This window comes from Antennarius striatus, chromosome 17 (assembly GCF_040054535.1).
Source record: "Antennarius striatus isolate MH-2024 chromosome 17, ASM4005453v1, whole genome shotgun sequence".
Lineage (NCBI taxonomy): Eukaryota > Metazoa > Chordata > Actinopteri > Lophiiformes > Antennariidae > Antennarius > Antennarius striatus.
In genome coordinates this window covers 20,986,981-21,014,656 of record NC_090792.1, presented here as the reverse complement: position 1 = coordinate 21,014,656, position 27,676 = coordinate 20,986,981, and the positions used below count along the sequence as shown (strand labels likewise).

The window sequence follows — 27,676 nt, the reverse complement described above, 5'->3', positions numbered from 1 at the left end:
CAGCGGGGGCTTTAAGTTGGGTTGGGGGAGGGCTCAGGAATGGGGGTCGGAGCGGTGTCATGTGACCCTGTGGACCAATGAGGCTCACAGCCGATCAATGAACACTCTGGTGTCAGTCACGCATGTGGTGTACAGGTCCCCGTAACACACACACACACACACACACACACACACACACACACACACACACACACACACACACACACACACACACACACACACACACACACACACACACACACACACACAGGTGTGTAACAGGTATTTCTTTAACAAACTAAGGAAGGCCAATGGGGGCTGTTGTTCATAAGATAACCACAAATTCAATAAACAAAGGACCCTAGAAGATAAAAAGTTAAACTAAAGATGGAGGCCAAGGTTCACAGGTCAAAGATCAAAGATAACAAAGGTGAAACAAACAGACTCACTATTAGAGGCTCCTAAATACTCTAGGTCACAAGGTCACAGTTCAACAGGCTGGGGGGCACGCTGTTACAGCCAGACAGACGCCCTGACCAATCAGCTCGCAGAGCTTTTAAAGTTCAGGCCAGGTGACGGGGCGGTCCCTGGGTCTGGCAGGACGACAGCACACCAATCAGGAGATGGGCATGGCAAAGGGGCGTGGCCGGGGGTCCCAGAGACATCGCACCTGGCACTGGGGATTGAGGCACACAAGGGTTGAGTTCAGCCAACAGATCAATATAAAAACTAAACAAACTGTTAATTTAATGATTTTATTAATAACATCATAACTGTTTAAGAAAAGAGTAAAATTACAGCCTGGTAGTCATTTACCAAACAGTTTTAGAAATAAATGAAGATGTAGTAGTTTTTGTGTTTTTTCTTTTCACTCAATAGTTTTCTTTTCCTTTGAGTCATATATTCTCCTGTGGACACTGAACCAAGAACCTTCACACACATTTAGTAATATCTGTAGTAATACATGTAGTAATATCTGTAGTAATATCTGTAGTAATATCTGTAGTGACATATGTAGTAATATCTGTAGTAATATCTGTAGTAATATCTTTAGTAATATCTGTAGTAATATCTGTAGTGACATATGTGGTAATATCTGTAGTAATATCTGTAGTAATATCTGTAGTAATATCTGTAGTAATATCTGTAGTGACATATGTAGTAATATCTGTAGTAATATCTGTAGTAATATCTGTAGTAATATCTGTAGTAATATCTGTAGTAATATCTGTAGTGACATATGTAGTAATATCTGTAGTAATATCTGTAGTAATATCTGTAGTAATATCTGTAGTAATATCTGCAGTAATATCTGTAGTAATATCTGTCAGTAATATCTGTAGTGACATATGTAGTAATATCTGTAGTAATATCTGTAGTAATATCTGTAGTAATATCTGCAGTAATATCTGTAGTAATATCTGTCAGTAATATCTGTAGTGACATATGTAGTAATATCTGTAGTAATATCTGTAGTAATATCTGTAGTAATATCTGTAGTAATATCTGTCAGTAATATCTGTAGTAATATCTGTAGTAATATCTGTAGTAATATCTGCAGTAATATCTGTAGTAATATCTGTCAGTAATATCTGTAGTAATATCTGCAGTAATATCTGTAGTAATATCTGTAGTAATATCTGTAGTAATATCTGTAGTAATATCTGTCAGTAATATCTGTAGTGACATATGTAGTAATATCTGTAGTAATATCTGTAGTAATATCTGTAGTAATATCTGTAGTAATATCTGCAGTAATATCTGTAGTAATATCTGTCAGTAATATCTGTAGTGACATATGTAGTAATATCTGTAGTAATATCTGTAGTAATATCTGTAGTAATATCTGTAGTAATACCTGTAGTAATAACTGTAGTAACATCTGTAGTAACATCTGTAGTAATATCTGTAGTAATATCTGTAGTAATATCTGTAGTAATACCTGTAGTAATACCTGTAGTAACATCTGTAGTAACATCTGTAGTAATATCTGTAGTAATATCTGTAGTAATATCTGTAGTAATATCTGTAGTAATACCTGTAGTAATATCTGTAGTAATATCTGTAGTAATACTTGTCTCTGTTTATTCATTAACTGATTGTTTTTATTCATTGTCACTTGCTTTTTTTTCCCAACTTTTGCATCTTTGTCTCTGAAGACATGGTGATAATCAATCAATTAATCAATCAACCAATCAACCTTTATTTGTATAGCGCTTAATCACATCAGCAGACATTTCAAAGACTTCGAAGAAGGAGAGGAAGACTGTGTTCGTAGGGAGAGAGAGAAGAGGAACACCAAGAGTATAGGACTGAGAGTAGGGACGTTGAATGTTGGAACTATGACAGGAAAAGGTAGAGAGTTGGTTGACATGATGCAGAGGAGGAAGGTAGACATACTGTGTGTCCAGGAGACCAGGTAGAAAGGTAGCAAGGTTAGAAGTTTAGGAGCAGGGTTCAAGTTGTCTATCATGGTGTAGATGGGAAATGAGAAATGGAGGAGGAGTTATCTTGAAGGAGGAGTTTGTTAGGAATGTCCTGGAGGTAAAAAGAGTGTCAGATAGAGTGATGAGTCTGAAGCTAGAAATAGAAGGTGTGATGTTCAATGTTGTTAGTGGGTATGCTCCACAGGTAGGATGTGAGCTGGAGGAGAAGGAGAAATTCTGGTCGGACTTTGATGAAGTGATGCAGAGCATGCCTAGAAGTGAAAGAGTTGTCATTGGAGCACACTTCAATGGACATGTTGGTGCAGGAAACAGAGGGGATGAGGAGGTGATGGGCAGGTTTGGTATCCAGGAGAGGAACGCAGAAGGACAGATGGTAGTTGACTTTGCAAAAAGGATGGAAATGGCTGTAGTGAATACTTTCTTCCAGAAGAGGCAGGAACATAGAGTGACCTATAAGAGTGGAGGTAGGAGCACACAGGTAGACTACATCTGGTGTAGACGGTGTAACCTGAAGGAGATCAGTGACTGTAAAGTAGTGGTAGGTGAGAGTGTAGCCAAACAGCATAGGATGGTGGTGTGTAGGATGACTCTGGTGGTGAGGAAGACCAAGAGGGCAAAGGCAGAGCAGAAGACGAAATGGTGGAAGCTGAAAAAGGAAGAGTGTTGCATGACTTTTAGGAAGGAGTTAAGACAGGCTCTGGGTGGTCAGGAGGTGCTTCCAGATGACTGGACAACTACAGCTAATGTGATCAGGGAGACAGGTAGGAGAGTACTTGGTGTGTCATCTGGAAGGAAAGTAGATAAGGAGACTTGGTGGTGGAATGAGGAGGTACAGGAGTGTATACAGAGAAAGAGGTTAGCCAAGAGGAAGTGGGACACTGAGAGGACTGAGGAGAGTAGACAGGAGTACAGGGAGATGCAGCGTAAGGTGAAGGTAGAGGTAGCAAAGGCCAAACAAGAAGCTTATGATGACTTGTATGCTAGGTTGGACAGTAAGGAGGGAGAGACTGATCTATACAGGTTGGCAAGACAGAGAGACAGAGATGGGAAGGACGTGCAGCAGGTTAGGGTGATTAAGGATAGGGATGGAAGTCTATTGACAGGTGCCAGTAGTGTGATGGGAAGATGGAAAGAGTACTTTGAAGAGTTGATGAACGTGGAAAATGAGAGAGAACAAAGACTAGAAGAGGTGACTGTTGTGGACCAGGAAGTAGCAGAGATTAGTCAGGATGAAGTGAGGAGGGCATTGAAGAGGATGAAGAGTGGAAAGGCAGTCGGTCCTGATGATATACCTGTAGAGGTATGGAAGTGTCTAGGAGAGGTGGCGGTAGAGTTTCTGACAGGGTTGTTCAACAGGATCTTAGATGGTGAGAAGATGCCTGAGGAATGGAGGAGAAGTGTGCTGGTGCCCATTTTTAAGAACAAGGGAGATGTGCAGAGTTGTGGCAACTACAGAGGAATAAAGCTGATGAGCCATACAATGAAGTTATGGGAGAGAGTAGTGGAAGCTAGACTAAGGGAAGAAGTGAACATTTGTGAGCAGCAGTATGGTTTCATGCCAAAACAGAGTACTACAGATGCAGTATTTGCGTTGAGGATGTTGATAGAGAAGTACAGAGAAGGCCAGAGGGAGCTGCATTGTGTTTTTGTAGATCTGGAGAAAGCTGATGACAGGGTGTCCAGAGAGGAACTGTGGTATTGTATGAGGAAGTCTGGAGTGGCAGAGAAGTATGTTAGAGCGGTGCAGGACATGTATGAGGACTGTAAGACAGTGGTGAGGTGTGTGTAGGTGTGACAGAGGAGTTCAAGGTGGAGGTGGGACTGCATCAGGGATCAGCTCTGAGCCCCTTCTTGTTGCTATGGTGATGGACAGGCTGACAGACGAGGTTAGACAGGAATCTCCATGGACTATGATGTTTGCAGATGACATTGTGATCTGCAGTGAGAGCAGGGAACAGGTGGAGGAGAAGCTAGAGAGGTGGAGGTTTGTCCTGGAAAGGAGAGGAATGAAGGTTAGCCGCAGTAAGACAGAGTACATGTGTGTGAATGAGAGGGACCCAAGTGGAAGAGTGAGGTTAGAGGGAGAAGAGATCAAGAAGGTGGAGGATTTGAAGTACTTAGGCTCAACAGTCCAGAGCAATGGAGAGTGTGGAAAAGAGGTGAAGAAGCGTGTCCAGGCAGGATGGAACGGGTGGAGGAAAGTGTCAGGTGTGATGTGTGATAGAAGAGTTTCAGCTAAAATGAAAGGAAAGGTGTACAAAACTGTGGTGAGACCAGCGATGTTGTTTGGTCTAGAGACAGTGTCCCTGAGGAAAAGACAGGAGACAGAGCTGGAGGTAGCAGAGATGAAGATGCTGAGGTTCTCTCTGGGAGTGACCAGGATGGATAGGATCAGGAATGAGTACATCAGAGGGACAGCACATGTTAGAGGTTCTGGAGATAAAGTCAGAGAGGCCAGACTGAGATGGTTTGGACATGTCCAGAGGAGAGATAGTGAATATATTGGTAGAAGGATGCTGAGTTCTGAACTGCCAGGCAGGAGGCCTAGAGGAAGACCAAAGAGGAGGTTTATGGATGTAGTGAAAGAGGACATGAAGGTAGTTGGTGTGAGAGAAGAGGATGAGAAGACAGGGTTAGATGGAGGACTCTGATTGGCTGTGGAGACCCTGAAGGGAGAAGCTGAAAGGAGAAGAAGAAGAGACATTTCAAAGTCACACACATTGTTATGAAATGAAGGATTTTCTCTGAGGATGTTTGGTTTTTTAATCCCTTGTTGGATGCAGGAAGTTTGTTTCCAGATTGATGGAGCTGGTCGGGTTGGGGGGGGGGCACCATTTACATCCACAGACCTGAAAAAATGTGTTTGTGATAGTAGGGCCTCTTTGAAGATTTGTATTCAGTCCCAACAAGTTGAAAGACAAAATTTACGTCTAATGATGTATTGATGGATTATGGATTATGGATTAATGGATTAAGGTGGATCCACAACACGATCAGTTCTGTTCCCATGAACAAAAAAGCACTGCTACACATACACACGTGTTGGATTCATCAGGGGTCGTCATGACTGCTGTCCAAAACACAGGAGGCGTGGAGGGGGATCATGTGAGGGACAGGATGGAGTCGTAGGTCTTCAGGTTCAAGGAGGCGTGGCCTTACCTGGCTGGAGGCTGACACACACCTGTGTTGCGTTCCCTAATTACACTTTACACCAGACTAGTGTCTATATACTAATTCTCTGTATTACCTGGGCGTCTCTTCCAGCTGACCTTATCTGATATTAACTTAAGAAAATGATTTCCCGATGGGGATTATAGAGCATATTATTATTATTCTGTTCCATACCTCCTGTTTTTCATTTTTGCTTCCTTCTGTTTTTCGTCTGAACAATTAAATTGTTGAATTTTTTCTTAAAGACTGTTGGTTTCTGTTTCTCGGGGTCCGGTAGTCTAACAGGGCCCCCCTACATTAACCCATGCATGACTGACTTCTTCAGAGGACGTGCTTCCAGCACCGTTTCAGCACAAGCTGGATGTAACCCTAACCCTAATCTCTAATCCCTAATCTTAACATTAATTTAACCCCAACACTAACCATGAACCTAACCCTAACCCTAAACCCAACCTGAACCCGAAACCTAACTGTAATCCTTACCGTAACCCTAACATTAACCTAACCATAACCATGAAACTAACCCTAATCCTAACCCTAACCCCTAACCATGATGCTAACGCTACCTTAATCTTAAATCCTAACCCTAACCCTAATTGTAACCCTAACACTAAAATCAACATAACCCTAACCCCAACCATGAACCTAACCCTAAACCTAAACCTGAGCCCTAGCTCTAATCATAAACATCATCTTAAACCCAACCTTAACCCTAACCCTAACCTTAACCCCTAACAGTAACCTAAACCTAACCTTAGTCTTAATCCTATACCTAACCCTAAACCCAATCTCAATTCTAACCCCAATCGTAACCTTAACCACTAACCCTAACCCTAATTCTACCACTAACAGGATTAAGGTTAGGGTTAGTATTACAGTTAGGGTTAGGGGTTAGGCTTAGGTTTAGGGTTAGGGTTAGGGTTAGGGTTAGGTTTAGGTTTAGGGTTTGGGTTAGGGTTAGGGTTAGGGGTTAGGGTTACATTTAGGTTTAGGGTTAGGGTTAAGGGTTTGTTTAGGGTTAGGGTTAGGGGTTGGGGTTAGGGTTAGGTTTAGGTTTAGGGTTAGAGTTAGGGGTTAGGGTTAGGGGTTGGGGTTAGGGTTAGGTTTAGGGTTAGGGTTAGGGGTTAGGGTTACATTTAGGTTTAGGAGTTATGGTTAGGGTTGGGGTTAGGGTTTGGGGTTAGGTTTAGGTTTAGGGTTAGGGTTAGGGTTAGGTTTAGGTTTAGGGTTAGGGTTAGGGGTTAGGGTTACATTTAGGTTTAGGGTTAGGGTTAAGGGTAGGTTTAGGGTTAGAGTAAGGGGTTAGGGTTAGGGGTTGGGGTTAGGGTTAGGTTTAGGTTTAGAGTTAGGGGTTAGGGTTAGGGTTAGGGGTTGGGGTTAGGGTTAGGGTTAGGGTTAGGTTTATATTTAGGGTTAGAGTTAGGGGTTAGGGTTACATTTAGGTTTAGGAGTTATGGTTAGGGTTGGGGTTGGGGTTAGGGTTTGGGGATAGGGTTAGAGGTTGGGGTTAGGGTTAGGGTTAAGGGTTAGGGTTAGGGGTTGGGTTAGGGGTTGAGGTTAGGGTCAGGGGTTGGGTTTAGGGGTTGGGGTTAGGGGTTCTGGTTAGGGTAGGGTTAGGTTTAGCGTTAGGGGTTGGGGTTAGGGACAGGGTTACGATCAGGGCTACAGATGTGATTAGGGTCGGTGTTAGGGTTCAGGGCAGGGGTTACCAAACGTTTTCCTGTAGGGGCCACATAAACTTTCCTTTCTCTGATGGGGGCAGTTTTTAACAAAATTCACAGGGGGGGGGGGGCAGTTTTTAACAAAATTCACAGGGGGCCTAAATGTACACATTCATGGTCTTCCAGAAAGCCACACATTACCAAATATTATTAACCATTTCAGGGATCTGAACAGAAAAAGTCATGAAATATATAATAACCATTAATCAAATAAAGAACGCCTTTTATAAAATAGGAAACTAAATAACGTTCTCTGGGATCTTCACAGTAAAATAGACCAACGGACCGACAGGATGGCGTCGTAGGTGGCCTTCCCTCACTGGAGGCTGACACACACCTTTGTTGCCTTCTCTAATTGTACCCTATATCAGACCAGTATATTATATACATTATATATATATATATACACACACACACACACACACACACACACACACACACACACACACACACACACACACACACACACACATACTGTAGTGGTGTTCTGTTTTTCTTAAGTCAATTCAAATTATGCATAGGTTGAGGAGAAGTCCAATAATATCATTGATGATACAGACAAGTTCAACAAACACTTATCTAATTATGAGATGGGGATAATGAAAGTATAATTATTATTCTTCCTAACAGAATCCTTTTCTGGTGTCACATCTCAGATCATGAACCAGGTCAGTTATCTTCTTTATTTGTGTGGTATTGAGGTATTTCTATGTGTGTCTTTTCATCTTGGTACACTGAAACAGAGACTTTTCATCATTTAGAGAATATTAATGTCCACATTCAATGCCTTGGATGCACTGAGAAGCCTCAAGCCGACGTGTCTGAAGCTTCTTCAGCAACGATGTGCCCGGGTTTTAGAAACGTTTCCTGCGGGTGTTCCTGGGCCGAAGTGAGGTGGACCCGAAAACGCTCAGCAGTGTCAGGCTAAAAAAACGGCACCGACATCTTCTGCCTCGGTGCACAAAAAGGGAAGAAGTTTCTTAGTTTATATCTATATGTGCATATACAGTATATACACATATAGATATACATGTATATACACACACACAATTCTACTTCCTGTTCTTTTGGGAACAGGGAAGGTCCGTCAGCAGCATTTTCAGATATTTTGCAAACATTAAGAATCTGCTTTTTCTGAAACCCGTCACGTAAAAATGTCTCAATGACAAACTTCCTCACTATTTTCCGAGTTCAGTGTGAACACGTTCACTTACACCCCGCCCCTCATGCGGATTATGTCACATGACCGCCGTGGCGCACATGGACAGTCGTGTCTCGTGGCAAGATCACGCTGACGCGTTATTTTGTGTTCTCGGCCTGTTTTCGTACTTTTTACGAGGCTTACAGTTTCGATCTTTTCACTTCCGTTAACTTAAAAACGACGAGCAGCAAAATATTAAAGATTACAACGAGTGGAAAAAATCGAGTCTGTCTGGATTAGCTTTATACTTAATAATCTAGGATGATATAAAATGGAATTACCCAGAATACCTTTGGGTAGATTAATCCGTTCAGGAAGATCTTCTACCAACACGTGATGGAAATGATCAGATCCATCGATCAGAGCTGGAAATAAATCAAACACGAACACCTGAACCGGAGAACACCAAGTCAATGAAACCAGTTAAACAGGTTAAAGAAACTACTTAAAGATACCAGTTAATACTAGTTCCCTGATCCATTAATCAATGCTCCATGGTATTGATCAGAACCGAACCCTCCTTAAGGTCAACACTGTTACCGCGTGAACCCTCAACATCAGAGTGTTACCTGGTTCATTGTAGGCCACACCCACATCAGAGCATTACCTGGTCCAGCACAGGAGGCCACGCCCCCACCGTGTGACAGGAAGCGGCCCAAACACATCGTGTTCTCCCCCAGGAGCCGTTGCTTTGATCTCCGATGCATTCTGGTCTGGGTGGGGGGGAATTGAAATTTGTGAGGTCACCCTGACGGTTGTCAAGACACCCGTTTACGTCTTCAGAAAAGTCAGCATTTGACCTTTGAACCCGATCAGTCCCCCCAACAAATGAACAACCCTCAGTTATTAACCAAATCAGTTTATTATGCACAAACAAATCCCTTCCTGCTCGACACACACACACACACACACACACACACACACACACACACACACACAAAATACACTTGGTTCTGCTGAGCTGTCTGTTTACATGCTTTAATAAAAGATGGACGTATTTACAGGTCAAAGGTCACAGCCCCCGGTCCCGCCCTGCGTGTGTGTGACGGCGTTGTGTGTTCTGGAGGTGACCCCCTACATAGACATGGCAGTAACACTGATAGCTGGGGGACTTTATACAGGCTCGTGGGCGGGGGGCGTTCCATTCTGTTTGCCTTCCTAACAGCTGGGGGGGTGGAGGGAACCCGACGCCCCCGTCCCTCCGTAAGGCACGAGTAATACTTGGACCAGTTTGAGGGGGGGCGACGGACGGCTGCGTGTAAACCGGCTCGGACCGGGACCGCCTTCCTGTCATGTGACCAGGGCTCGGCCAATCAGGGGAGATTCAAACCTTCTTTCCCCACTCACACAGACGCACACACACACACACACGGAAACGCAAAGCCCCGCCCACCCCACAGCCCCGCCTCCTCACACCGAGGGACCTGATTGGAACCAAGCGATTGATTGACTGATTGACAGTCCACAGCTGAAGCACGTTCATTTGTGTTGTGACTAAACTACAGATCATCTCACCCCCCCCCCCCCCCCCCGTGTTTCCAACCAACCTCCACTCAGCCGTAACCACGGTGACCACGCCTCCGGAGAAACGACAAATATTTTGGGGTTTTGGCTCAAATGCATCAGGTGACGTGATCCCCCCCACACGGTGTTTTTTTCCACCATTAAAGCCCCCCTGCCCATCCCAAAGGTGTTCAATGCTGAAGGAGGGAGGTGTGGTGCCCCGCCCTCGCAAAACAGCCACGCCCCCCCGTCCAGAACCTGAAGGTGAACGCTGAGGGGCGGGGCCAGGGGAAACGGCATGAGTCAGTGGGGCAGGAGGAGGGGCGGTGGTCCTGGAGGGGCGTCCAGGTTGAGTGGGCGTGGCTCAGTCATGCTTCAGGTGGTCCTTGATGTCCTCCTCGTCCGTGTACTCCGACGGCTCGTCCCCCGGCTTCAGCAGCCGCCCCACGTAGTCGTACTTCTCTGAAAGAGGGAGAGGAGGTTAGCGCTGGGCGTGGCCTCTGGGCCTGGCCTCTGGGCGTGGCCTCTGGGCCTGGCCTCTGGGCCTGGCCTCTGGGCGTGGCCTCTGGGCGTGGCCTCTGGGCGTGGCCTCTGGGCCTGGCCTCTGGGCCTGGCCTCTGGGCCTGGCCTCTGGGCGTGGCCTCCGGGCCTGGCCTCTGGGCGTGGCCTCTGGGCGTGGCCTCTGGGCCTGGCCTCTGGGCGTGGCCTCTGGGCCTGGCCTCTGGGCGTGGCCTCCGGGCGTGGCCTGGTTCAGATGTTTGGATGAACTTACCCATGAACTGCATCTCCCACTCCCTCACGCTCTCCATCTGCACGGCGCTGAGGTCAGACAGGTCGTCATACTCGTCCCTCAGGGCGTCCTTCTCCAGGCAGAAGGTGGCCAGACCCCTGGAGGCGTCCCGGCCCGCAAAGATCCCGTACGGACCCTCTGTGGAAGAACAGCAGTGACCCAGAGCTGAGCAGCTGCACACCTGTACGCAGCCCCGCCTTCCCCCCAGGTCATGTGACCGTGGAGACACGCCGTTCTGTTCAGAACGCCTGAAGACCATGAAGAAGAAAAACCTGATCTCAGACCCAGGAGGCTCTCGTGTTGAAACCGAGTCTCCAGCGGGGCGTTCTGTTCCCTCACCGCTTTGGAAGAACACGTCAGATTAAACAGACTTTGAAGAATCCAATCAGGACATTCAATCGGCAGCCGTTTTGATCAACGATCAATCGTTTCAAACAAGCGATGACTCCTTGTGTACGAGTCATAGATTCTGCCACAGACGAACCAATCAGAACGGCTGAATTCCTCAACACAATGGTGGGTTTAAAACAACTTTCTAAAAGCAATTGTCTTCCTGGTGAAACTCGTTTAATTCACACGTGTTCACAGACAATCGATTATCAATCTGCTCTAAACTTAACCTGCTGAAGGTGATCAGTCCGATCCATTGATCCCTACTAATCAATAATGGAGCAGGAGCTCCTCCTAGCCAGCCGGCGTTCGTGTGGGTGTAACCCCATCACCGTGACCGAACTCACCTCTCGATGAAAACCAGTGTTTAAATGAACAGGAAGTCACAACAGGAAGTCCTGTTTCAGTTGGTCGTTAATGATCAGGTGACAATAAGTAAAATAAACATGTCAACAAGCTTCACGTGTGGTGACATGACTCGGGATGCCATCACAACACTTCCTGGTTGGATCATGTGATCACCGAGGACGCTGGACAACGCGGTGACGTCACGAGGACCTGGCGAACGCGCCGCCGCTTAGATGTTTAGCGCGCGTGGGCCCGTCTGTCAGTGCCGGATCCGGATCAGCGTCTGGATCCGGATCAGCGTCTGGATCCGGATCAGCGTCTGGATCCGGATCAGCGTCTGGATCCGGATCAGCGTCTGGATCCGGATCAGCATCCGAATCCGGATCAGCACGCTGGCATCACAGACACGCCCACTACCCTCCATGATACCCCGGGTGACCCAGCGGGAAGCACGGGTTCGAACCCAGCCCGCTGGAGGGCCACCCGGCGGGGGTTCCGGCCGGCGGCCGTACAGCCCCGCGGGCGCGGAGCGGGTGACGCGGGGCTGCCGGTGTGCGTGTGACGGCCGGGTGTTCGTTCTAAAGCCGCCTCCAGGTTCACACCAACGCGCTGCGGGATTCACCCCCTCCCGGTACGAGTCCGTCACCGGAAACCCTGAACACAAGCTAGCAGGCTAACAGGTTAGCATTGCGAAGGTTTCCGGAACTTAAACCAACAAACGTCCAACAGGTTTAAGGAGAACCAATCAGAGTTCAGAGTCACTGCCGACAGGCAACCAGCCGCGAGCTAACCCACTAGTTAACCCTAGTTAACCCACTAGCTAACCCACTAGCTAACCCACTAGTTAACCCACTAGCTAACCCTAGTTAACCCACTAGCTAACCCTAGTTAACCCACTAGCTAACCCTAGTTAACCCTAGTTAACCCACTAGCTAACCCTAGTTAACCCACTAGCTAACCCACTAGCTAACCCACTAGCTAACCCACTAGCTAACCCCACTAGCTAACCCACTAGCTAACCCACTAGCTAACCCCACTAGCTAACCCACTAGCTAACCCCACTAGCTAACCCCACTAGTTAACCCACTAGCTAACCCTAGTTAACCCTAGTTAACCCACTAGCTAACCCCACTAGCTAACCCACTAGCTAACCCACTAGCTAACCCACTAGCTAACCCCACTAGCTAACCCACTAGCTAACCCCACTAGCTAACCCACTAGCTAACCCACTAGCTAACCCACTAGCTAACCCACTAGCTAACCCCACTAGTTAACCCACTAGCTAAATCCACTAACACTACTAGTTAAACCACTAGTTAACTCCACTGACTAACCCCACTAGCTAGCCCGTTCGGACACAGAGCCACATGCTAAGCTAACGCTTTCGGTTTGCGCCCGAATCCGCGCGGAGCCTCCCGGTGGACGTGGACGTGTCTGCGGCTCCGGTGGACCCGTCCCGCCGCCGCCCGCTCACCTTTCCCGTAGAACCTTTTGCCGCTCGTCACGTCGAACACCTTCATGTTGACCGCCATCAGGATGCGGGGGTTCTGGATCCCGTCGTAGTCCCGCAGCTGCTCCAGCGTGAAGTCCCGTCTCCTCATCTTCGGCAGCGCCGAGGCCTCGTCGCCCCGGGCCGCGGCCGAGACGAGCCGCCTACCCCACCGCCGGTACACCGCGAGGCAGACCACCGCCACAATGACAAATAAGCTCACATTCAGCAACATCCCGACGAGCCCGACGCCGCCCGAGTCCTCCGCCGCTACCTGCGGGCCGCTCGCGTCCGCGGGTCCGCTCGAACTGTGTCCATCGTCCGCCATACTGCTGAGTTAGCGCCTACCCGCCCCTGGCCTGATGCGCAGTTCAAGTGCTGTCGGGAAAACGAGAGGCGCGCGTCTTCAGGCGAGCGGCTCCAACGGTCAACCGTTAATCTGAGAATCGGTCATTCCAGATCCCTTTCCGGTTAATCAGTCGGTTCAGAGACTGTTAGCGATCAATGCCGACATGACCCCCCCATGGCCAAAGTAGCACCAGAGGTTCAAAATTCCAACGGGCCGCTGCGTCACCCCCCGCTATAAATAATATTCAGCAAGGAGTTGGTTTTCAACTGAAATGACGTCACAAACTCTAAATGTATGCAGATTACGTTTAATCTGTGACAAACGCTGTGTTTAATTTTTTAATTTAAAAATGTAGCAATAAGTTTTTTCATCAAAATTCCAAATCAACAAAAGATAATTAAAACATTCAGTAAATTGTTTATATGAGGAAACCGGTTCGTCTGTTATTGGCTCGTTCATGTTTGACAGGTGCTCATTATTTTTTGTGCACCATGAAAACAGATAATTATCGGTTTATTCACGTCGGGTTTTGAATATACAGTATTCAGTGTAAAAGGAACAAGGTGGGTTCGCTTCACCTTCACCTTGAGGAATCCGAGGGACACTCGAAGGCAGCAGATGTCCCGCCCACCACTGGGTCCGCCAGCGCTGGCTCCGCCCCTGCGCGCGCACCCCGGAGCGCCCCACTTCAGGCGCTTGTTTTTATTTGTTGGTCTCGTGTCTTTCCTCGTGCTCGTGCCTCGTTTCTTCTGGTGAAATGGGCTCCGAACACAAGTCTGCTCACTAACAAGACACTGATTAAATGTCGGGAACGAGAACCCGGAACCTTCCCGGGAAGGAGAACAGATCACACCAACAAACTCATACAGTCAAATTTTTATATAGTTTGCATTTTACAATTCAAGACTTAAAGCATTATCATGCATCACTTTATCCTAAAACTCAAAACCACACTAGATAAAACTAATCACTTCTTAAAATCAGAAGCATAATTGAATAACAAATGATTTTTTATAGTATTTACATTTTTTTCTTTCAACTTTAAAACCTCTTTAGTTTATTGATAATGTAAGATTTAATTGCTGTAGAGCACTAAGCCTCAAGCGTAATAGGAAGTTCAAGCTAAAGTATCCTGTCGCTTCATGTCGGATCCTGACGCTTCATGAAGCTTCACATCGCTTCATGTGGCCTCATGTGGCTTCATGAGGCTCCATGTCGCTTCATGTGGCCTCATGTGGCTCCATGAGGCTCCATGTCGCTTCATGTGGCCTCATGTGGCTTCATGAGGCTCCATGTCGCTGACTCTCACCCACAATTCCAGCAGAAACATTTCATTAGATCCAACAGGAGAAGCCATTCAAACGGATTACTAAGACTATTCCATCAAATCAAGTTCATGAGAATAAAAACAATAAATTATAAACCTGTGGGTGTAAAACGGGACGAGAACCTCCCAGATTACTTTGTCATAATTTCTAGGGGTTTGATTTAAACCCAAAATGATAGTCGGGTCTGACCTCTGACCCGTCTGCAGCTTCACTAATTCATGACCTGGCCATTAGAAGTTGATTGTCGCGATAAAGAATAACAGGTTCAAGGCCGAAATAATCAATCACTGATCGATCCGTGTCTCCGCCCACCTAACGTCTGGACGGTGAATGAGATTAAGGCACACAACACGTCCGTCCAGTCGGAACGCTGCGTCCAGGTCGGGGGGAGGAGTTTGGCGTGAGAAAATAAAAGGTCAAAGGTCGTTGTAAACGTTAGCGGTCAGGCACGCGGTTGCAGCTCCACGCCTACGTCTGCTCAGAATAAACCAAATTAAGTCACATGCTCCGAGCCACGCCCACTCTGGGCCGCTGTCACCTCCTCCAGCAGGAGGACGCTTCATTTATGCGGTGCAACACTTTCCTTCTTCTTGGTGTCAGACTCCGCCTTCTTGCCCCCCGCCGCCGTCTTGTGGGCGTGGTCTTTGGGCGTGTTCTGCGCGGCAGCGAAGGGCTTGGCGGCCTGCGAGGGCTTTGAGGTAGAGTTGGAGGGGTGTCGCCGACGCCTCCCGTCATCCCCGGCCGAGGATGAGGGGTGTCTCCTCCTACCCCCCTCGTCCCCCATCGGCGGCTGTGGTCACAGAACGACAGGAAGCGCGTCGGGTCAGACCGGCTGTGTGAAGGCCACGCCCCCCGCCGAGCGGCCCCCAACTCACCACCACCCGGAAGTCCTCCAGGTTCCTGAACTTGGACAGGTGCTCCTGCAGCTGGGGGTTGATGGGATGGTTCCTGATCTTGGAATACTTGAGGAAAGCCCAGAACTTCTCCAGCCCGTACAGCTGACCTGAAACAACCAATCAGAACGGGCTTGAGCGGCGTTCCACTCACCTCCTCCATTTACCAAAAGTAATGTTAGAAATAAACTTAATCATCATTTATGAGATATAACTAAATGTCAGTGACGTCACTGCGACAGGAAGCAGGAAGTCCCTTCTGGGTCGTTCCAGCCTGGTTGTCATAGAAACTCCTGAAGAACCCAAATGGGGCGTGTTCCGCTGCTGGTCTTCATTCGTGTTTGAATTTATGGAAAACTAAAAGTCACCCCGGGTTTGCCTGCCTCCACCCCCGCACACCCACTCCCGTGCTTTTATTGTGAAGGTCCCGGCGGTGATGCAGTCCTACCTTTCTCAAAGTCCCGGAGCGTCTCGTCCTGGAAGTCCTTGAACAGATCCAGGCGGAACCTCTTCTCCAAACCGTAGCTGTAGTACCTGAAGAGACACTCCAGTCCATACCTGCAGAGAGAAGCAGTCAGAGGGGCGGGGCTGGAGGCGGGGCAGGGCCTTCGTCTTCTCACCTGTTGTCCTCTCTGGCGTCCTCCAGAGCAAACTGTTTGAACTCCTCGTACATCTTCCTGTTGAAGTTGTCTCTGAGGAAGAACGACCAGAACCTGAACAGAGTGTTCATCTCCTGCGACTGGCCGACGCCCAACCGTTTCCTCTCTGGACAGGAAGGACAGACACAGGAAGCAGCGTTGAGATGGAACAGGAAGTGACGCTGGACTGGCGTGTGTGTGGCGTGTTTCTACCGCTCAGACAGCGCCGCCGGTACTTGTGGTAGCCCTGCTGGGTGAAGCCGTTGTCCCGCAACATCTCGTGGGACGGGTGCCAGAACTTGGGCAGAGACTGGGGGGTGCAGCCGTAACTTCCTGTCAGCGGGGCCCCCTCCGAGGGCGAGGCGTTGGAGCTGCTGGGGGGCGGAGGAGAGGTTCTTTAACATCTGCTGAGCATTGCTTGTGGTGGCGCCGGAGGCGGAGCATCACCTGACAGAAGTGGAGCGTGGGCGGTGCTCCCGCGAGTCCATCACCCACCCAATGTGGGCTTCGTGGGGGGGGTTCAGGCTGTGGCTGGTTTTCTTCTTCCTCGCCATCTGGGGGGGGCAACAGAGCAAAAACGATATGACCTTCAAACAGCACCACGCCCCGACAGGACGCACTGACCCCCGCCCAACTGATCAGCGCCTCACTGGACCCCCCCTCACCTGTCCGTCGATGGTTCTGCTCTCCTTCATGACGGGGTAGAAGCGTGGCGCCTTGTTGGGGTCCTGGCGTCCGGGGGTGCGCGGCGTCCTGGGTGTTCTGGGCTGGTGGGGGCGGGGCGACTCTGGGACAGTCGTCGGCAGGGAGCGGGAAAGCTCGGCGCCGCCGTCCACTGAGGAGACACGGAGGTTAGCTCCTGTGGGGGGGGGGGGGGGGGGGGGGCACAGACATCCAATCACTACACAAACCCACCTGACAGGGGAGGAGGCGGGACTTCCTGGTTGGGGTCAATGGGCGCCTTCGGAGTGAGGATGTCGAACTCATCTTTGCTGATGACGCTCAGCTTCTTGAAGTTCTCCACTTCCTGCTGCGGAACAAAGAACAGGAGGGGCCGACGGTAACGATCAATAATCACTCTGCAGTAGGGTTACGATCAATAATCAATGTGCAGCCGATCGGTTGTTTGGGCCTCAGGTGAGATCAGACGGCAGTTCCTCCACCTGGACTTGAGGCCCCGCCCCCGGGTGTTCCACCTGATAACACGCCAGACGTGTGACACGCAGCAGGCGTGAAACACACTTTGAACTTCACACGCCAGCGTCACACACACACACACACACACACACACACACACACACAGGTGACCTTGGGCTGCAGGTGTGTTCACACAGACGTTAACCCTTGCAGCGCCAGCAGCTAGATGACAGGAAGTCCAGCGTTACCGAGGAAACATGTGGACCTGCTTTGATCTGAGATCAGATCGCTGCTGGGTCAAAGGTCACGGACACGTCAAAACCCTCGGGGGAGGGAGGGGGCTCACCTTGCCGGCCTCCAGCTGCTCCCCGCCCCCCCACAGGTCCTGCTCGTAGTAGTACAGCCCGTCGTTGATGGCTTTGGCCAGGTCGGACGTGATCCTGGCGCGGGACTCGTAGTTGCCCGTGCGGTCGCCGGCGGGGTGCTTGCGGAGGTACGGGGGGGTCTGGGTGACGATCAGCAGCTTGTTGACGTCCTGGTCGTCCAGCTCGTAGTCCGACTCGTCCTCGTCCGACCAATCGGTGAACTTGTTCTTCCGGGGCGCCATCTGCTCCATCTCCTCATCGAACAGGAAGTCCAGCTCTTCCTGGTCGGGCTCGGCCTGCGGGGGGGCCCGGGGGGTGAGCGGGGGGGCCTCGCCACGCTCCTGGACACGGACAGATAAACAGTCATTGAGATGGAGACAGAGGGGGTGGGGCCAAGCTGCCCAGGACAGCGTACCTTCACCTTCCCCGATGGGTGCCGGTGGCGTTTCTCCACCTGGATCCAGGCGTCGGGGTCGGGCTGCAGGGCGGGGCCGCCAGGGGCGGGGTCACCAGGGGCGGGCCCGTCCTTCAGGGTGTCGGGGGCCGTGAGGGACTCTTGGCTGCAGGACCCGGTTTCTGCCGAGTCCTGAGGCTCGACGGACTCAGGAGGAGTCTTCATCACAGGCGACGAAGCTGGAAGACCCAATAACACGCAGATGTAAGCCCCGCCCCCAACGCCACTGTGTGTGTGTGTGAACACAACCAACACTCACCGGAGGGGGTGGAGCTGAGCGTCTGGCGGGGGATGAACTCGGGGCAGTTGATGAGCTGGGTGAAGTCGGTGCGGGGGGAGCCCACCTGGGCCGGGGGGGGGATGGGCCAGCGCTCCGGGTCCGTCTTACAGCGCACCTGATCCTCCACCAGCTCCACCTCCTTGCTGCTCCTCAGGGCCTGAGGGAGAGTAGGGGTCAGTCCCGTGTTCACCCCCCCCCCCGCCCCCACGGGCCAGTACCTCCATGATCAGGTTGACGTCCATGCTGAGGGCCTGCACCCGGTGGAAGCTGGCGATGAGCGACACGGGCAGGAAGCCCTGAGCGTCCATCTTCCTCCTCAGGAAGAAGTCCCGCTCCAGGTTGTGGAGGCTGAAGTAGTACTCACTGACACACACACACACACACACCAGAACCAGCAGGGGTCAGGGCCAAAACGCTGACTCTCCTATCATGCATCTGTTCTTTGTGCGTCTTATAGAAAATATTTAAATATCATGCTTTTATTTTGAAACGACAGGGAAGTCACATAACAAACTTTTAATGTCTGAAATTTTTCACCATCAAAACACTTTTTAAAGTCCTGATCTATGAAATCTGTTGTCACACGTCTAAGACTGAACACACCCCCCCCTGCCGGTTGAAAGAATATTCACACCCCCATGTTACACGCGTGTGCAGACAGCCAATCAGAGGCAGGCCTGAGGGAGGACATCTCCTGGTCTCACTGCAGCTATATTTAGCGTCCACCTCACCTCCTCACAGCTCTCAGAACACACTGCCCCCTGCAGGACGAGCAGGGCGGTGCTGCCCAGATGTAAACGTGTCCTTATAAAGCTCGGTCCCTCACACACACACACACACACACACACACTAGCTTGTTGCTAGCTTAGCGTGAGGACGTTTCCTACACTGGTTGATGTGACAAACGGAACACCAGGGTCCCCTTAGACGTGGAGTGTTTTAACATCATGCGTGTCCCAGAGGAACACTGAATGTAGTGAGTCATCAACACTACGAACCACAATAATAATAATAATATGTGACTAATAAAAAGACAGTTAACAATAACTGCACTCACATCTGGCGCTTGATGTACTCCTTCAGCAGCTTCTCGTCCACGGCGTACATCTGGACTTTGCTGCCGTCGTCGTAGTAATAAACCATGTTGGTGCCGAACTCAGAGGGGACCTGAACAGAACCATCAGACGGGTCCCGGAAGCTCTGGGAGAACTCATAGCGGCCTGAAAGAGAGGAGGACCAGCAGGAATGAGGCCCGTGGGACACCAACGAAGACAGAACCGTCAGCAGAACGGAGAACCCTCAAACAACCCAGAACCAGCGTGCTTTCACCTGCAGAAACACAGAGTCACACCTGACTAATTTCTGGGTTCTTTCGGTACTGGAACCAATCACGTACCTCGACCACGCCCTCTGCCACGCCCACGGCCCTTCCCCCGGCCTCTGATTCCTCCGCGGACGCTCCCGTTGTCGCTGCGGACGACGACGGCGTCGTCCCCAAAGTCGCGCGGCTCCCGTCTCCAACCTGTGGGGGGGGGGCAGGAAACAGATTGCTGAACCATCTGACTCCATCTGTGGGGGTGTTGGTTCAGCACCCGGTGCTTAAGGGGAACCCGAGCTGCCGGGTCTGATCCAGCCGGGGCTGAACTGGACCAGGAAGTGAGGTTCAACCCCTTCAGAGCCGCTGCAGTCACGACTGAAGTCTTCACTCATGTCGGGTTCTGATCCACCAACACCCCTGATGGATGGGTCGCCTGTGGTTTCTGCTGCTAAAGCTAAAGTTGACCCTGGTCTGACCCCTGACGGTCTGATGGGGGGGGGTTAGAGCAAACCAGCAAAGCAGAACAGATGAGGGTTAGCACAAACAGCTGCTGTGGACTTACTCCTGCTATCATGCGCCCTGCTACTATGGAGTGTGTGATTGGGCGAGGCGGGGTCGGGCGGGAGGCTGGACGTCTCCGGGTCCGAGCGCGCCGGGCCCCCGTCGGCCGTCTGGTCTCCGTCGTCCCGGGACGCATCCTCCAGCGGGAGAGAAACCCACTTACGCTTGTTGTTACCTAGCGATGATTCACACCGAAAACAACAGGTTGGTTCTGATCCAACGGACAGACAGACCCACCCCACGACCCCCCAGGAGCAAAAGTGACACGTGTTAATCCCCCCTCAAACCCTAACGCTTCCAGATCGACCTGACGTATGAAAATGAGTGTAAAAAAGAGGAGTCAGACATGCCCCCCCAGCCATCAACCCATCTGAAAGCGTGTGCAAACAATTGCTGGAGCCCGTCTGGGTCATGTGACCACGTCATGCTTCATGAGGGAGGAGCGCTGCTCACCCTCACCTCCTCGCTTCTTCGGGGTGGCGCTCTTGGCGTCGGGCCCTGCCCTCACGTCTCCGTCCTTGGGCGGCTCCCCCAGTGGTGGGGGCGGAGCCTCCTGGTTCTCCTTGCTCTCACCGCCGTCCAGGCTGCTCTCGGACTTCCTGTCAGGCCGGTCCCGCCTCTTCTCCTTGTCCCTGCGTGAGGACGACGGCTTCCTCCCATTGGTGCCCAGAACGTTCTGCTGCGGGGAGACACACAAACACTTCAGAGGTCGTGGAACCCTCGCCACCCGGCTGACAGCAGAAAACACCGTCTGGGTTTCATCCACTACAGAAAGCAGGAACGCATATCATTTTTTATTTTCTTTTTTGTCAAATTTGAACTTTTTGGTGCGGAAATGAACTGAAATTTTTTAAAATCCTGCACATGTACAGTAACCCCTCACTTGTTCACGCTTCAACATGCACGGCTTGACTACAACACGGATGTTTAGTAGGTAGTCAGGTGATACCGTACGCGAATGCTATTGGCTGACAGCAACAGTATATGCACTGCGTTCTGACTATCCGTTCCTCCTGCAACTTTTCTTTAATATAAAACTGTTTTAAACAGTCTATCAGAGTGTTTTAAAGTTAATACAGATAGAAGGTGGTTTAATATCAGTATGGGGAGAGGTCACAAACGTTTAAATTACTGTAAATATTAAGATAAATAGTTCACTGCTGTATCGCATAATTTTGTTTTTCACTGGTGGTCCTGGAACACATTAACCGTGAGTAACAAGGGATTAGCGTGAACACAAATGTATTCACCAACTGTTGTAATTTTAAGGTCCTAAGAAGCTTCTGTCCTCAAGAGAACAGTGAGAGTCTGAATGTTCTGATGTGACCAATCAGAGCTCAGCTTTCAGCTCCACCTACTGACCAGATGGAGAAACGCTCCTGAGGCCAGCGCTGGTCACACCAACACTCCATGAAGGCCTCACCAACGAAAACTAACATGGCACGCGCACACACACACACACACACGCACGCACGCACGCACACACACACACACACACACACACACACACACACACACTACCTCTTTGGCCAGTTCCCCAGGTGTGGGCCAGTTAGTGATGTCACTGAAGTCACTCGACTGTGAAAACAGAGAGGTTGTGGTGAGAACGGGTCATGTGATCGACCCCGACAACCAGACCCCTGGCGGTCCTCGTGTGGGTCTGATTCTGGTCCAAACCAGCTGGACCAGAGGGGGAGGTCAGTGCTCCTCCTGTGGGGAAACTGCAAACAATGAGGATAAACAGGCTGCATGGCTCCGCCCACAGAGTTTGGACAGACTGATAGCATCAAGGTCACGCTGCAGGACGGGTCAACACCACAGCCTGCTGCAGGTGGACAAATGCAACACACCCCGTTCAACCTGCAGGGCTGATGGTGTGTCCCCTCATAACACACCTGAGTACAGGACAGGTCACATGACCCCCAACAGGAAAGACACCTTCTCTACTTAAAAACACAACAAGGAAATGGTCACAACATCTTCTGGTCACCACAAGTAAACACACTGGAACTCTGTAAACGCACTGTACCACACTGAAACACTGTATCACACTGTAACACACTAACAAACTGAAACACTGTATCACACTGTAACACACTGAAACACTGTATCACACTGTAACACACTAACAAACTGAAACACTGTATCACACTGTAACACACTAACAAACTGAAACACTGTATCACACTGTACCACACTGAAACACTGTATCACACTGTACCACACTGAAACACTGTATCACACTGTAACACACTAACAAACTGAAACACTGTATCACACTGTAACACACTAACAAACTGAAACACTGTATCACACTGTACCACACTGAAACACTGTATCACACTGTACCACACTGAAACACTGTATCACACTGTAACACACTAACAAACTGAAACACTGTATCACACTGTACCACACTGAAACACTGTATCACACTGTAACACACTAACAAACTGAAACACTGTATCACACTGTAACACACTAACAAACTGAAACACTGTATCACACTGTAACACACTGAAACACTGTATCACACTGTAACACACTGAAACACACTGAAACACTGTACCACACTGAAACACTGTACCACACTGAAACACTGTACCACACTGAAACACTGTATCACACTGTAACACACTAACAAACTGAAACACTGTATCACACTGTAACACACTGAAACACTGTATCACACTGAAACACTGTACCACACTGAAACACTGTATCACACTGTAACACACTAACAAGCTGAAACACTGTATCACACTGTAACACACTGAAACACTGTACCACACTGAAACACTGCATCACACTGAAACACTGTATCACACTGTAACACACTGAAACACTGTATCACACTGTACCACACTGAACCACACTGAAACACTGTACCACACTGAAACACTGTACCACACTGAAACACTGTACCACACTGAAACACTGTACCACACTGAAACACTGTATCACACTGTAACACACTAACAAACTGAAACACTGTATCACACTGTAACACACTGAAACACTGTACCACACTGAAACACTGTCAACTTTGAACTATCTGTTTTTTTCTATCCATTGTTTCTATTTCTTCTAGTTAATAGAACAAACCAGTTAATACATGAATAATAGCACAATCTGGAGCATCTGCCATTTTATCTCATAAAATAAAGTCAGGTCCACTTCTATATCGTCCACTTAGAAACTGAAATCGACAAACATGGGGTGTTATGTTTAGTCAAGTTTTTGTTTAAAACCAATCTAAAATGCCACATTGAAAATCAAGAATGGAACAGATGATTAGCACGACCTTAAAGGCACGACACAAGACGTGTTCACTCAAAATGTGGCTCTAAAATCTTTTGGTTTGTTTAGCTTCAGTTTAAACAACTCCAGTGGAAGAACTGGTCGCATAAAGCAAACAGAACCTGCAGATAGCAGAAAAGCCAGGAACATTTGAATAGCAGCAGATGCTAATTTCCCATCCAGTGTTTGTAACAGAGAAGTGTGACGTGTTCCTCCACTGTCAGGAGAAGAGTCAAACAGAACCACCAGGGCCCACGTCTAACTGCTGCTCACTAACACGTGGACCTCCATCACTTCATTCACCAGTGCAGACAGTTTGAATGTCCATCAGAAAAGGTGGTAGAGTTTAGAAAGGGAGATGTTACCTTGCTGGATTTTCTTGTTCTGGGCTTGCTGGCGTGGATGACCTTCAGAGCGTTCTGTTGATCTGTGGGTAAAGAATCGATAAGTGAAAGCGACATGATCAGATGTGAGGGGACGGCCTGAATGGGATGTTTTAGTCCCTTTTACAGCCAGCCTTTAAAAGCAGCGGTGACTCAGCTCCTGAACGCTCCTGCAGACTGCGCTCAGCAGCATTGAGACAGAACTCATTAATAACCTCCCTGGGGGGCTGTGTGTGTGACTGAACTTGTGCTTTCCGGGTTGTGTCTGTGCAGGCAGGCTGGGAGTGGCCCGCCGTACCCTGACGGTCCCTATCGCTCGGCAGAGGGTGGTGGGATTGATAAGGCCACAGGCTCCAGGCCTGCACATGAATGGGTGTTTGCCTGAGCGAGCCAGCAGACATCCACCCACAGAGTAGGTTGTACAGTCGCTCTGTAAAACGATGCCTGTGCTTCAAATATAGCTCCCCCCGGCCCGCCGCGATCCCACCACCAACCTGCAGCTCGACGGGGACAACCCTCACCCGGGTTAACAAATAAATGAAACCGCAACAAACAGCCTGTCGCCTCGCCGGTGGATTCCTGTCCTTCACCACATGGAGCGCTGACTAAATAGAACCTTACCAAATCAAATATCTCAGGCTGAGTACCATTCAGGAACACACAAACAAACACCCTGAAGGTGATATAGATTCTGACAGAACTTGATCTGATTCATCACCAACTCTTGCTGCACCACAGATGTATAGGGGTCGTTACGGTAACAGTGTTGGCCAATCACGTCGCATTTGAGCAAGGAATGCTAGCAGAGACCACTGCAAGCTAAGCCAAACAAAGAGACACGAAACCGCAGATGGTTTGGCGCTGGGAGTTTGGAATGTGACTCAGTGGCCTGTCGTCGTGGTCGATGTCTAAACCCAACTCTATTGATTTGGGATCATCAATAACACCACCAATTCACACTTTGATGGAGTTTAAGAGCTTGTTTTAAAGGAGAGCAGGAGAAAACAACACATCATTAATTCAAACACGTGTCCCACCGTCCTGCAGGGAAACCACATGGAGGTGGACACGCATGTTCAGCATCAGACTGAACAACCAATACGATCAATACATGAGTTAAATGATCACAGCCGGAGAGACAGCTGCCCCCACCCACTGGTCACCTGTCCACTGGTCACCTGTCCACTCTGCCTTAGAGCGCCACCAGGGGGAGGTGTGGACAAAAGACAACATCATCTGTTGAAGGAAACTCAAACCACCATGGTTCAGACTCCTGTTTCTCACTGAAGCTTTTTGTTACTGGACTGAAACATCAGTGTGACCACAGCAGGGATCAGTGGGTTAGCAGGGACAGGTGTTACCATCTGTATGTCTAGAAATGAAAATATAATTGTTGGCTGCAGCCTTCATGAGTAGTGATCCCTCGTTCCCTCTAGTTTATGGAACCACATGCGATTAACGAATTCCGAGATGTAGCTACAAACTATCTTATTATTCACGTTAATCTAAACGTTTATGACCCCTCCCCATGCTGATATCAAACCACCTTCTATCTGTATTACCTTTAAAACACTCTGACAGACTGTTTAAAGCACTTTAGGGTCTCACGCAAGTGGGAGACTCACGGAACGTAGAACACTTCAGGATGCCGTCAGCCAATAGAATGCGTGTACGGCATCACGTGACTTCCTACTAAAAATCCGCGATGAGTTGAAATCACAATCGTTGGGCGCAGTGTATTGGTAATCACGTGATTAGAAATTAAACGGCTCTAGGAAACATTCAGAACTCAAACTTGTTCAGTTCCGTTTAAACTGAGCTGAACTTCCTGTTCAATAACCAGCTGCTGTCCCGCTGCACTGAACCTGTGTTCACACTCAACTCACTCACCACTGACATGAACCTGTGTAATAATAGTGATTATTAGTGAACACTGGGGGGAGGGCCTTCGAGCAGCCACGCCATTGGCTGTCACACAGAGTCCCCAGCAGCAGCTAGCCGTGTGTTAGCTCCCCACGCGGGGACAGCTCCAGCCTGTGGCCCGGGGTGGCCCGGCCTGCGGCCCGCGGGTTGTTTTTAGCCACCAGCGGCCACAGCACTGCCTTTTCCACGAGGGGGGGGGGAGCAGACAGAGGCTAGCTGCGCTACATTACACGCAGAATAAGTAGCAGTTGTCAGCAGTCAACACGTGGTGCTCGGGCAGGGGGGGGATGGGGCGACACGCTCCCGTTCCACGCACTCGTCCCCCCCCCCCCCCCCCCAGAGGCCTAACGTTCACGCACGCAATTAAAGTGGAGCTGATCGGGGTTCCTCTGCGGGGAACGGGTCAAAACGTGCGTCTCTCCCCCCACCCCACCCCCGGGCTCGACCCCCACCCGCTGCCACTGACCCGTTCAGTTCGTACCTTTGTCCGGGGAGCTGCGGCTCCCGTGGGTCGGGACTCTGCCCGTGGTCCTCTTCGTCCACGGGTTGACTTTCGGGGGGGGGGCTTCCACCACTTTCCGCTTCACCGTCTCCGCGGCCGGGTCCGCCTGGCGGCTCCGGTCGTTCTCCTTATCATTCTCCGTGTGCGGGTCCGGGGGGCTCCTCTCGCCGCCCGAGTCCGGGTCGTCCGCTCGGTGTGGCTCCGGACCCTGTTGCCCCTGTGGCTCCGGGTCCCTCTGCAGGCGGGGCGGGTTCGGGCTCCGGTCCACCCCGCTGGAGCTGGCTGTCAAGCCGGACTCGACCCCGCTGCTCTGGACCTGCGCGGACATCCTGCTCGTTCTCGGCCGCCCCGCGGCGGCACCTCCAGCGTGGCTCTGCGGGGGTTGCGGGGTAGTCCCGGAGAACCGCGGAGCAGAGGGTTAGCTCCACCGGGGGGTGAACGGCTCCCGGGCTGGAGCTCGTTAGCCGCTAGCAGCTGCCGCGGCTAACCGCTAGCTAGCTAGCGACCGAGCAGAAGTCACGAGCCCGCGGAAAACCTGTTTTTTTCCCGCCGTTAACGGCTGTGTCTCACCGGTAAGTCGTTCCCACAGTGCCGGGGGCCGGGTACCGGGGCGCCGCACACACCGAAGCGACTCTCAGACCAGTCGGTGAAACTTTTTCCAGCTTCAGCTTCAGCTTCAGCTTCAGCTCCTCCCGCCGCTCCGCTCACAGCGCTGGGCTCGCGCTCCGCTCACAGCGCTGGGCTCGCGCTCCGCTCACAGCGCTGGGCTCGCGCTCCGCTAACAGCGCTGGGCTCGCGCTCCGTTCACAGCGCTGGGCTCGCGCTCCGCTCACAGCGCTGGGCTCGCGCTCCGTTCACAGCGCTGGGCTCGCGCTCCGGCTGCTCCCGCAGTAAACAGTGGCTGCAGCGCCGCCGCGGCCAAAGCCGGTACTGCAGGCAGGACCGATTTTATTTGACTGCATGAAAAGTTTCCAGAGGATTTAAAAGATCCTTTTATGGGTTGAATCCGGTTTGAACGCACATCCAGTGGTGTCACGGATTCGGATCACTGTGAGTGAGACTCTCATGCATGGAGAAACCATGATGTTCCACTGCTATGTACAAAATGATCCAGTAGTGGATTATTGAAGATATACTGTATATCAGGGGTGTCACCGTGTATAGACGTCACAGTAATGACGTCAGAGTGATGTAATATTACAGACA

At 50.2% G+C, this 27,676-nt stretch overlaps 2 protein-coding genes across 5 annotated transcripts; both read right to left on the bottom strand.

Moving 5' to 3' along the window:
- Positions 1-10,036: 10,036 nt before the first annotated feature.
- pgrmc2 (progesterone receptor membrane component 2) lies at positions 10,037-13,607 on the bottom strand. Its single transcript, XM_068338656.1, has 3 exons — positions 13,025-13,607; positions 10,795-10,950; positions 10,037-10,484 (listed from the first exon to the last, which is right to left on the bottom strand). Exons 1-3 carry the CDS (start codon positions 13,365-13,367, stop codon positions 10,387-10,389), a joined length of 597 nt encoding a protein of 198 aa, XP_068194757.1. The 5' UTR covers positions 13,368-13,607; the 3' UTR covers positions 10,037-10,386.
- A 645-nt stretch (positions 13,608-14,252) lies between these two features.
- On the bottom strand, positions 14,253-27,371 carry larp1b (La ribonucleoprotein 1B). Of its 4 annotated transcripts, none has more exons than XM_068338415.1 (19): positions 26,450-27,371; positions 24,028-24,089; positions 21,884-21,940; positions 20,816-21,041; positions 20,364-20,537; positions 19,880-20,005; positions 19,541-19,703; positions 18,702-18,846; positions 18,463-18,640; positions 18,165-18,382; positions 17,731-18,090; positions 17,163-17,274; positions 16,913-17,082; positions 16,695-16,801; positions 16,461-16,621; positions 16,230-16,374; positions 16,058-16,167; positions 15,592-15,719; positions 14,253-15,506 (listed from the first exon to the last, which is right to left on the bottom strand). In XM_068338415.1, exons 1-19 carry the CDS (start codon positions 26,796-26,798, stop codon positions 15,276-15,278), a joined length of 3,222 nt encoding a protein of 1,073 aa, XP_068194516.1. In that variant the 5' UTR covers positions 26,799-27,371; the 3' UTR covers positions 14,253-15,275. The 4 variants fall into 4 exon arrangements, with proteins under 4 accessions (XP_068194516.1, XP_068194517.1, XP_068194515.1 ...); XM_068338416.1 differs by having other exon boundaries at positions 16,461-16,618; positions 17,163-17,277; positions 26,450-27,370; XM_068338414.1 differs by having other exon boundaries at positions 17,163-17,277; positions 26,450-27,367.
- Between the last annotated feature and the right edge of the window lie 305 nt (positions 27,372-27,676).